Source organism: Emydura macquarii, unplaced genomic scaffold (genome assembly GCF_026122565.2).
Source record: "Emydura macquarii macquarii isolate MOO-44397 ecotype Brisbane River unplaced genomic scaffold, CSIRO-AGI_Emac_v2 contig_1119, whole genome shotgun sequence".
NCBI classification, from domain to species: domain Eukaryota; kingdom Metazoa; phylum Chordata; order Testudines; family Chelidae; genus Emydura; species Emydura macquarii.
Window position 1 is genome coordinate 8,874,192 of NW_027131256.1, and position 12,451 is coordinate 8,886,642.

The 12,451-nt window shown below is 38.6% G+C and overlaps 1 protein-coding gene across 2 annotated transcripts in view; it reads left to right on the forward strand.

Annotated features, from left to right (window-relative positions):
- Window positions 1-12,451, forward strand: part of NME7 (NME/NM23 family member 7) — a 131,637-nt gene that overhangs the window by 64,095 nt on the left and 55,091 nt on the right. For both annotated transcript variants that reach the window (XM_067546118.1, XM_067546119.1), the window contains exons 8-9: window positions 10,474-10,538; window positions 11,943-12,011. In XM_067546118.1, the coding sequence (XP_067402219.1) occupies window positions 10,474-10,538; window positions 11,943-12,011 (134 nt within the window). The remainder of the gene's footprint in view (window positions 1-10,473; window positions 10,539-11,942; window positions 12,012-12,451) is intronic.

Genomic DNA, 12,451 nt, shown 5'->3' on the forward strand with positions numbered 1-12,451 from the left:
CCAGTGCAGTCACTAAAATACAGAATCCTCATTAATGCAATATTTTTCATATTATTTCATTTCAAATGGACAAAAAAAGAAGGAAAAAAAGATAACGAGAAAATCAAGACTTAAATTTGGTGGTTAAAAATTGCTGGTGTATTTTATTTGACTGTGTAAGTCAATTCAAGTTTTGCATACTAAGATTCCAAGGGCAATTCTTCAGAGTACAGTATCTATCAGGCACCAGCTAGAAATCCTGCCCCGATTGAAGTCAAACCATTGCTCTACTGAAGTCAGTCGTAGTTTTGCCTTGGACTTCACTGGGGCTATGATTTCACCCCAAAACTTTAAAGCCAGTAATGCCAAGGGTCTAGAAAATCCTAGAAATGTAGGACTGGAAGGGATCTTGATAGCTTATCTAGTCCAGTTCCCTGCTCTAAGGCAGGGCTAAGTATTGTCTACACCATCCCTGACAGGTGTTTGTCCAACCTGTTCTTAAAAACCTTCAATGACATATATTCCACAACCTCTCTAGGTAATTTGTTCCAGTGCTTAACTACCATGACCATTAGGAAGCTTTTCATAATCTCTGACCTAAATTTCCCTTGCTGCAATTTTAAGCCCATTATTCTTGTCCTGTCCTCAGTGGTTAAAGAGAACAGTTTATCACCTTCCTCTTTAAAACAACCTTTTATGTATTTGAAGACTGTTATCATGTCCCCCCCTGAGTCTTCTCTTCTCCAGGCTAAACAAACTCATTTTTTTCAATCTTCCCTCATAGGTCATGTTTTCTAGACCTTTACTTATTTTTCTTGCTCTCCTCTGGATTTTCTCCAATTTGTCCACATCTTACCTGAAGTTTGCTGCCCAGAACTGGATACAGTATTCCTGCTGAGGCCTTATCAGTGCTTAGCAAAGAGGAAGAATTACTTCTCATGTCTTGCTTACTACACTCCTGCTAATACATCCCAGAATTATGTTTGCTTTGTTTATTTATTTATTTATTTGTGCAATGGTACATTGTTGACTTCTGTTTAGTTTGTGATCCACCATAACCCCCATATCCTTTTCTTCAGTATTCCTTCCTAGGCTCTCACTTCCCATTTTGTATTTGTGCAATTGATTATTCCTTCCTAAGTGCAGCACTTTGCATTGATCCATATTTAATTTCATCCTACTTATTTCAGATCATTTCTCCAGTTTGTCAAGGTCATTTTGAATTCTAAGTCTGTTCTCCAAAGCGCTTGCAAACCCCTCTTCCCCACTTGGTATCATCCAAAAACTTTATAAGTGTACTTTCTGTGCCATTATCCAAATAATTTATGAAGATATTGAACAAAACTGGATAGATTATCAGATCTGCTGGTTGTTTCCTGATGGAACTAGGGATTCAATGGGACCTACAGGGATGAATCTGCAAGGGGCTATCTGGAGTTTGAGTGGGTTGCCCCATAGAGCCAAGCTCCATACTTATGTAAGATTTTGAGATTTTGTTCTCAATAACAACAAAAAAGGAATAAAAGGAGAAAAGCAGGAAATTCTTGTTTGTTTGTTATAATAATTTGAACCCCTGTCCTTTGTCTGAGTGTATAACAATAATAGCATGAGTATGCAACGCTGGGAAAGAGAATGATCTGGATCACTTGATAAACTGGACGCAAGCAAGCAATATGCATTTTAATGTGACTAAATGTAAAGTGATACATCTAGGAGCAAAAATGCAGGCCATACTTACACAATCTAGAACTCTATCCTGATAAGCAGTGACTCTTAAAGAGACTTGAAAGTCATGCTTGATAATCAGTTGACCATGAGCTCCCAGTGTGATGCTGTGGCCAAAAGAGATAATGTAATCTTTGGATGTACAAACAATGTAGTGGGAGGGAATAATGGTAGAGAGATTATATTACCTATATCTGTATTTGCACTGGTGTGACAACTACTGGAATGCTTTGTCTAGTTCTGGTGTCCACAATTCAAGAATGATGTTGATAAATAGGAGAGGATTCAGAGGAGAGCCACGAGAATGATTAAGGGATTGGAAAATATGCTCTATAGCGATAAACTCAGGAGCTCAATCTGTTTACATTTAATAAAAAGAAGGTTAAGAGGTGACTTGATCAGTCTAAAAGTATCTAAATGCAGAACAAAAATGGATACTAAAGAACTCTTTAGTCTAGTAGACAAAGGTCTAAAAAGATCCAATGGTTAGAAGTTGAAGCTAGACATATTCAGACTAGAAATAAAGTGCAAATTTTTAACAGTGAGGATAATTAACCTTTGGAACTACTTAAGGGAAGTGGTGGATTCTCCATCACTGGCAATTTTTAAATCAAGATGGGGTGTTTTTCGAACAGATATGCTTCAGTTCAACAACAGCTATTAGATTTGAAGCACTAATTAATTCAGGGAAGTCTATGGACTGTGTTGTAGAGGAGGTCAGATTAGATGATGACAATAGCTCCTTCTTACTTTATAATCTATGAGATTAGTCTTCAGTTGAGAATGCAATAAGGAAAACAAAGGGAGCAGAATTTCTCATTGCAGAAGATGCTCTGTGACAAGGTGACATCAGTTCACCTTAGCCTACTTTGAATAGATAAATCAGAAGAGGGACATCAGCAAAGCCTTCTTGCTTAATTTTATGCATTAAATAATTATAGGACTGTACATTAAGTAATCTTCCTCACACAGTGAGGCAGATAAGCATCAATATTATCTTTATTTAGTAGATGGAACAATTTAAGCAGAAAGTGTATTTTATTTTATGAGTGGTTTCCTACTCCAAAGACAAGTCTAACTCAAATAGAAACAATACAGAGGACAACAATTGAATCTCAAGAATATGCAGAAATACAGTCTGCAGAGGAAGTATACAAATGGGGTTCGCAAATGATGTGGGTTTTTAAAGAGGATTTTGGAGGACGAGAGAGGGGAACATAATGTGTTACAGTGCTGTCTCAAAACGAGAGAGAGATTGTACTCTTGACTGCAAACAAATATGCAGTAATCCCCCACATATCGCCTAGAGGTATCATATATTGAAAAAGAGATAAGCCACCGCTGTGAAAATGTCCAGTTTTCATTGGTTTGTGACAACTGCCCCTTTATTAAAATAGTAAAAATATAATGACTTACATAATTGGGCAAAAGAAAATGAAAATGCAATAGGAAGGGGATACGCCTATGACTGTACAGAGAACCAAACCGTAGTATCTTTTCTCTGAAGGAGAGAAACGCTGCAATACTGTGAGAACACTATGCTCTTTCAAAACTGTTTTTCTTCAGACAAGGAAAATCATGCAGTCCTCATTCAGGACTAGGTACATGGCAAATTTAAAAAGCTTTTTGTGTTTTCAGTGAGAAAATACGTCTGGAAAATATTTTTAAATGAGCACCTTTTTTTTTTTTTTTTTAAAGTTCAGATAATTCAAAACTGGCTGAATGGATTGTTGTTGAAATTTTCTCTCCCACCCAAGAAAAAAATCCCTTCTGGATTCAGACTTAATGCGAAAAATTTTGTGCCCAAAAGATATTTTCCACAAATCAGTGTGCATTACAAATAGGTCAATGGCAACTACATTGTGAACTGACCTAATCCTAAAAACCTAGGTGCTATGGTAATACAAATAATAAATAATAATTATAATAGAGTCAGAATTCCTGTGCTATGTGCCTAAATCTCTCCAGATGGGAGTCGTTGGGAAGGTCACTGAGGAACTCAAAATATTCAGTGCTGCTGAGTTTTTGAAGCCATCCAGAAAAGCCATGCTTTTTAGGTCATATAAGTGACTCCTCACATATCTGAACATTTATGTCCAAGCTTGTGAAAGAGATGAACAGTATCAACTGCTTCAGTCCCTTTTTTCTGTGGTTACCTGTGGACATAAGGATCATCACTCTATGCCTGGAGTATTTTATTTGACTTTTTTTAGATTGTTTTTAGGTTTTTTGTGTTAGTAACTTAGTCTTAATAGCTCAGGGCAGATGTTCATGGTTAGGTTGGTAATGAATGATGAGTTACTGATGAATAATCTTCCTTTTTCTGAATATTAAGTGAACCAGAAATCAGAGCAAAGAATTCAATCTGCTTTTCTCTCTAACTTTTGACAGTTTTTATAGGGAGTCAGAGGGGAGGAGAAATTTGAAAGGCAGGCATACCTCAGAGGATTATAACTGATGTTGTGGCCTTAGCCACTCCTTGCTGAAACTCAAAATAATCCATATTCTGTCATGATATGGCACAATAAGGTGCCATTTATCCTCAGTGTTTTGTTTATAATTGACATAATGTTATATAGAGAATATTGGTTGCATCTTCAGTGAAAAGTAGTATCTTTAGCATATGTGAGGGATAAAAATCTTTTAAGCTGGGACATTGAGAATGAATGTTTATACAGCACTTGGGGATTCTCAGGTGCAAGACATTAGAGAAGAGTGTATGTAGTTCTTTTTAACATAGGTACCAAGATTGATCCTGGGAATTAGACTAGTGAACCTTACTTCATTACCAGCAAAATTGATTGAAACAATTATTTAAATAAATAAATCATCTACATAATCAGTACATGATCAAGACTAACCAGTATGACATCTGCCAAGGAAGATTATGCTTCATTAATCTATTAAATCCTTTGAGTATGTCTTTTGTAAAGGTGGATAAAACAGAACCAGTTAATGTAATTCATCTGCACTTCCAAAAAGTCTGGGACAAAGTCCTTCTCAGGAGGCTATTAGATAGCTAAGGCCTTGATTTAGTGAAGCATTTCACGTGCTTAAATCTATGCATCTGCTTAGTTTAACTGCTTTGCTGAAAAAGAATAGACTTAAGTGTGTGTTTAATGTTAAGAATCTGGTTTTCCCAATCTGGGCCAAAATCACGGGATGAAAAGCAAAATATTGGATCAGTAATTGGCTAGGAGGCAGAAAACAAAGACTATGAAAAAGTTGTCAACTTTTACCATGGCAAGAGATGAACGTGAGTGTCCCAAGGTTCTCTACTAAGATCAGTGTTTATAATGTATTTATCCATGATCTGGAAAACTGGGTGAACAATGAGATGGCAAAATTTGCAGCGGACACAAGTATTTAGGGCAGTAAAGACTAGAGAAAACTGTGAGGATCTTCAGCAGGACCTAACAAAGCTAGGTCAATTGACAGCATAGCAGATGATATTCATTATTGACAAATGCAAGGTAATATGTGTAATAAAGTAAGACGAATGCGTAATTCAAATTATTCCTTCCAATGTGTATCAACTGTGGGAAGAAACCGGGGTATCATTTTATGCCCAATTCAATGAAGTTCTCTGTTCAATGTGCAGTAGCATTCATATTAGCAAATAAAATGTTAGGATGCATAAAGAATAGGATGAAAAATAATATTGACTATATTATAATACCATTATATATACCAATAGTGCACCCTCACCTTGAATACTGCGTTCAGTTCTATTTACCCTGTCTCAGAAAAGATATTGCAAAGAGATTGAAAAGATGGGGAATATTTACTTTGGAGAGGAGTAAGAAGGGACATGATAGAGGTATACATAATAACGAATGGTACATAATAATGAATGAAGGTAGACCAGGGGTTTCTGTTCTGAGATTCTCTTAACTCCAGAACAAGGGGATGTTCAATGAAAATGAAACACAGAAATCTCAGCCTGCTTCTCTGACATTTCCTTGTGGGTATCTATAGTTGTTGGCTCAAGTTCAACACAGCTCTCAGTTTCCTTCCCAAGCATGCCTCCATCTCCTTTTTCAACCAGAGTGGGCAACATCACCATCCTGCCTGTCACTCAGGGCCACAACCTGGGCATCATCTTTGGCTCAGACCTCTTTCTAGGTCCTCTCATCCAGGCCATGTCTAAATCTTGCTGATTCTTTCTGTATAACATGTGTGATTTGGCCTTTCCTATCCATAACAACACATTTGCTGATCTGGACAAATACAATATTGCCCCATTCAGATATATTCAGAATGTTGGTGCAAAGTTTGTTTACCTAGCCTGTCTCTTTGACCATGTCAGTCCTCTCGTTGTATCCCTTCCCTGGCTCCCTCTTCTCTGTTGCATCAAACATACACCGCTTATCTTCACTTTCAAGTTCTTTCATGACCAAGCCTCACCCTACCTATCATCTCTCATTCACTATCGAGATATTGACTCCTGCCTCCAATCAGTCCAGGATGCCAGTCTCCATTGCCCTCTGGTTACATTTTCAAACAAGAACCTTCATACTTTCTCCCATGGTGCCCCTAACGCTTGGAAGGAGCTCCCTACACACATCTGCAAAGCTACCTCATTATCCTCCTTCAGATCCCTCCTCAAAACTTGCCTTTTCCATGAGGTCTACAAAAAAAACTTCTAGGCCCTGCTCTGCCTCATTTGGTGTGAGCTGGGATGAAAAGCACTGCTCTGAATCAAGTAAAGCAGGGGCTTGAACTTGAGTGTCTCGCATCCTGTGCGAGCACCCTAACTGCCATGCAAAAGAAAGAGAGACACAGATGCACACACTTCCCCTCCTCCACTCCCCCAACACAATTCCATTTGCATGAAAACATTCAAAAGGTTTTGATTTCATTCCACTGCCGAATTAAAACATAATGTGCAAAACCTCAAAAGTTGCAGTGAAATGGAATTGTTATCCTCCTGTCATCTCTCCTGAATCATCTGATACTGGAGACTGGATTAGATGGAACATTGTTTGAGCCAATATAGCAATTCTCATGTTCCTGTGCAGAAGCTGTTTTTTTCCTTTCCAAGACATGTTGAGGGAGTGAAAATGTGTTTTAACTAGGGGCAGAGCATTATGCAGATGAATTAATAGAGGAGAAGGGAAGCAAGTGTTCTGACTTGCCTAGATGATACACACACCCCAACTAATGACTGTTACTCTGTGAAAAGCTCAAGTGGGAAGGCAAATAAAAGGGGAAGTGAAGGGAACATTGCGTCACTAACCAGGCCTGTCCAGAGTTGGACAACTAGCTAGTAGACCTGGGAATTAATTTAATAATTGATTTGTCAACATGGGGTGCCTTTTTACTGTGCATTTTACTCCAGTCTGTTGTTTTTTTTGCAAGCATTTTTAGCATTTTACGATGTCTGATGTCCTTCCTGCTATTCACTGCTCCTTTATTAAATGTGATTGAAAAATTATCCTTGTATACTACAAGGTAGCAAATTGTTGAAAACCACTGCATCCAATGAGATCTAACGCCTCATTTGTTCATCTGATTAAAATGTGCTGGAAGATTATCTGTCCAGTGTTAGTGCCTAGTAACCTAATGCTGTCTAGGAGACACAAAGCTTTCCCTCTCAGTTTTTATGCCGAAGGTTATTTGTTATGCATATTTGCTAGGATTAGTATTGAATTCCTCCAGTTGTATTTAGTAATGCCTGTGATTTCTTTTGTATGTTGTCACTGAAAATTAATCCTAACTAGCCCCTAATCTGCAGTTTTGATTTGATTTGGCTTCTTACTGCACTTAAAGATGTACAGTCCCTGTTTGGAGGGTCGTTAAGTAGCTTTTTTCACTATTCACCTGGATTTTAAAGGGCTGTGACTCTTTTTTAAAAAAAATCATAAATTGTTGTAAACTGCTGAAATGGCTCTAATCAGTTCTTCCTTCCCACCCCACCCTTATCTCAGAGATGTGAGCACATAACCCCTTTGACTACTGCAGTTGGCTGAAACCCAGGAGAAACCCTGAACCTGAACCTTGGTACTTTGACACTCTATTGCTGAAGAGTTGCCATCTATTTGGGTTGTTTTTTTTTTTTTCCTGTATTGCTCCATTTGTATTCTGACAGTGCACTGCTGCTAGGAAAGGGGCCACCCCTCTGTTGGTTAAAGCAGGGAAGGGGGAGCCTGGACTCCAGAGTTCTAGTCCCTGCTCTGCCACTGATTTGCTATCAGGTTTTTGACAAATCACTTCTCCTCTCAGTTTCCACCATTGTAAAGTGGAGATGATAATACCCCCCCCCCCAACAGAGAAGTGGAGTGCAGCTTGATATCTGTGTGCAAAGTGCTCTAATGAGATGAGTTGCTGTATAAGCACAGTGGTGGTGGTGTTAGTAATAATCTATTGCTAGATTATTCTGTTGAAATTTTAAACTGGAAAGTTCATGGTGCACGTGAGATCATGTAGGCGGGGGCGGAGTGGTGAACTCTTCAAAATAGCATCCTCTGTCCTGTGCAGCATGATACCGGACAAAACCATGACCAATCTTATATCTGTACTGGACGGGACAAACCTTGAAGAAATAGGGCTATCCAATTTAAAACTGGATGAATGGCCTACTTAGCTGGATTTATAAATGTGCCCGGTGGCCTTTTCAGTGGGGGCAATCCCTATCCTCTTATTCTGACTGAACAGTTGAGGAGGATCATCATGAGGGGATTTTCTTGGGGAATTCTTCTCCCGGATCTCCTCCCAGACATTTTCCCATGGGAGAGGATGACATGGGCTGGTGAAATTAATTCTATTGGTTCAGCTTTTGAACTGCTGTAGTAACGAGTGATCTTTCTGGAAGCGCAAGAAATTCTACAGTTAAATCAAATCAGGAAGTGCTACAGGAGAAGAGTGCATATTGATAGATCTATTTATTTATTTAAAGAACTTTGTGCCAAAGGAACTAGAATAAAATGTTCCAAACAGGTCTAATTTCCTCTCATTAAGTAGTCTGTCTTCTCTCTACAGATAAGAAAAATAGTAGAGAAGAAACACAGGAAGTTGAATGATAGAATTCCTGTATCCTTTATTTCTCTACAACATAGATTTTGCTAACTGCATTTAAAACGGGTGAGGTAGAGTCCAGATCTATGTTACCCTCAGGCCCAGGTGCATGATGAATATTTTAATCAAACAGCATGTGTGTCAATCGGATAGTGGATGGCTAACCATTATTTATTGATAAAGTTTAAAACAAAGCTCTTCAGCCAGTGGTATAGCAGCTATTTGGTGACAAGTAGTTCAGCCCAGGCAAAGCATGATTGTTATTTCTTTGCTTTTTCTCTTTCTGTTCGCTTCCTTGGTTCTCCCCAGAAATGTGGTGGATGGTTGCCTTTTTCTATCTGCAGCTGTCCTGTAATCCCTTAATTGCTGAATGTGGAATGGTGATAATTTCCTGCTCTTCCACAGATTTTCTGAGTGACCTTGGGCAAGTCATTTAGGCTGAGTCTACACTGCAGATAGGGCTGAAACTCTGGGTCTGGTCTTGACTCAGTCTTGAACCCTCCAACCCCACAGGGTCCTGGAATCCTAGGTCTGAGACCAAGTCTGAGAGATTTGTGTGTAGATGGAAAGAGGGTTTGAGCTCGAGCCTGAATCTGAGCCTGGACTTACATTGCAGTGTAGATGTACCCATTGCATCTTTGTGCCTCAGTTCCCCATCTGTATAATGGGGATAATATCAACCTACCTACAGGGGTGTTGTGCAGCTAAATAACTTTAAAATGGGGAGGTGCTTAGATACTATGGTAAGGTGGGTGGCCTTATGAGTAATTAAGATAGATAGATTGCCAGACAGCCTCTGGAGATCTGGGTTCTTTTTCTGATTCTAACTCAGATTTCCTGTGTCTCAGTCCCCATAGGGACATGTTACCCAATTTTATTAATCTCACAGGAATGTTGTGACAATACATTTTTTAATGTTTGTGAGGCACCATATTAAAACATACCTTGATACCAAAAACTGTCTTCACTTACTTCTAAATACCAAAAGTCCAAACAGCTGCCCCCTAGCCAGATGCCAAAACCTGCAGCTTTCCCTCAACAACAAAAATAGGTAGTGTTCTGAAAATGGAAAATTTTGGGGGAAAGCATAAATTGAAAAACTTCCCCAAATTGCAATTTGCATTTAACATGAAAATGATACAAGGAAGTATTAAAGGTACTACACTAAATCAGTTAAAGAACTTGGCCTTCTTGACTTTAGCCGAAGCTCCATCAACATTTTAGTGTGATGCAAAGTTCAGCACCGCTATGTTGTAGAAATCTGTGGGTCCTGAAGAATTCACGTCCTTAGTATTTTGGAACCCTGAGTATTAGTTTTCAGCCATAGTCTTATCTACTGAACTTATTTTGTACAGCTTTAAAAAAAACCCTGTCATTTTAGAGAATGGTTAATGAAGGTATTTAATGACCATGAGTCAAATCTTTGCCCCATTGAAGTCAATGGGAGTTTTATCATTGACTTCAAAAGGTCCAGGATTTCACCACGTCTGCAAGTGTAGAGCAAATACTTTACATCGAACGTCTATAGATGAGTGATGGTATCTGCTCAGTAACTCTCAGCCATTGTATCCCATGCACTTTCTGCATGGTTTCAGAAAGGTTAGGATACCTGAATTCTGTTCTGCTGTATACTTTAGCTTTACAGATAACACAAATGCTGTGTTTTAGTAAGGAAACAGGTAGCATATGAAGAAACTGCTATATCTATGTGCTGTAAATTTCACTGATTGTTTTATGAATGTATCTCCATAGGTCTAACTGGAAAGATCATAAAAGCCATACTTGATGGGGGATTCGAAATCTCGGCTTTGCAGATGGTAAGAATCCTTATGCATTTCATATGTTTCTGTTTCCCATTTCAACTGGATCCAGAGCAGTGTTGCATGATTGCAATTATCTTTAATTAAAAAAATCAAAAACAACATAGGGAACGCGTATTGTCAAATTAAAGACAATATTGGGAAGGATGTTGGAAGCCTGGCACCTCCATGAGCATCTGTGGTGCAGAATGACTGTCTTAAGAGATGACTGTTCCTCATCATAGTATGTGAGTGCCTTCCCCATAAAATCAACAGCAATAACAGAGTCCTTAGTGGACTTCCTGGAGTCTCTGGTGCCTCTCCCTTTTTTAGGGTCACAGCTATTTGGAATATGTTTTTATTTATTTTCTTTGCTTGGCTGATTTGGTTGTTGCAGGGTTTTCGGGGAGGGTTGTTTTTGTTTTGTGTTTAGATTTTGGGGGGGGGCAGGTGTTTTTGTAGATGGGGTGTCACTGTTGTCATCATTAGGATTATTAGGATCAATTTAAATTTGTGGTTGGGGTATCCCTGATGGGTGATCTTGCACAAGTCCAAGTCACTTTGCCTCTCTGTGCTTCAGTTTCCCCATCTGTAAAATGGCAGTAATGATACAGATCTCTTTTATAACGTACTTTGAGATCCTTATGAAAAGTGCTAGGTATTAATAATAATAATAATAATAATCTGCTTAGAGTTTTCTATAAAATATTTAGTGTGACTTTCAGATAGAATTTTCAAAGTTGCCTAAGGGATTTTGACCCCTATTCTGCTTAGAAATTAATGGGAATTGGGCATCCATATCCCCTAGATAGTTTTGAAAATTCAACCCTTAGTACTTGTGAAAGCCTTTGTGATTGAAATCCTCTATTTGGCCACAGAGCAGTTTCAGCATGGGAAGAAGCAAAGCAAACTTTTCCCCACACAAACCCCACCAATATGCCTCAATCCTGACCTGGAAGGAGAGCCTTTAGAATTCAGAAAGTAGTTCAGTCTCCATGGCCTGTTTGCTTGCTCATTGAGACTCCACTAAGAGAATCAATTAGCGCAAACTCAGATACTGGATTTTCTAATTGAATTTCGAATTTAGAGTACAGTTATGGTCAAAAAAGGAACTGTAAAAATGGTCTTATTGAACACGTCTTGCTCCTTATTTATCTTTAAGTGGTATCTGCCAACTTCACGGAGAAAATACAATATGTAGTCCTTAGCTGTGTGGGCTTGCAGAGCTGTTGAAGAGTGATCTCTGGAACCTTTTTGCCCCATTCATCATAAGCAAATAATGATTCTTCATCATCCTTCAAAGCCTTCCTTCCTATCACATCAGAATACTTTATGGGGTAAATAAAAAGTATGCTAAATGCTTACTGTATTTTTTTTTCTGAGATAGTTTGGCTAACATTTACACCCTTTTCCTTTGCATAGTTCAATATGGAACGTGCGAACGTGGAAGAGTTCTATGAGATTTACAAAGGGGTTGTTGCTGAATACACTGTAAGTATCAACTAGAAAAGAGTCTCCTAAAAAATAAAATACAAGGAGAGGTGGTCATCTCTCTCTGTATTTAGAATTGTGACTAGAGTGCTATCAGGACTCTGATTTTGACCACTCTCTGGGTTGGTCCAGAATGAAGCAATCCAATTAAAATTCTTCAGGTAAGCTCTGTGACAGGAGATTTTTTTTGTGGGAAAAGTGGAGGACCATTGGGCCAAGCTCTTTATGAAATAGAACAGATTGGAAAATCAGAACTGAGCTATTTCACTTTGGTAGAGCTGTTGTAATGTCTGGTTTTATACCGTTGTTGAATGTCCGATTTAAAAACTGGCTTGGCCTAGAAACTGCTTATGTATTTATTCCTTTGTTGTTCAGTGGCCCTGGGGCATTTGAGTATTTTGATGATGGTTGAGTGGTTAATGTCATATGTAAGTTGATCT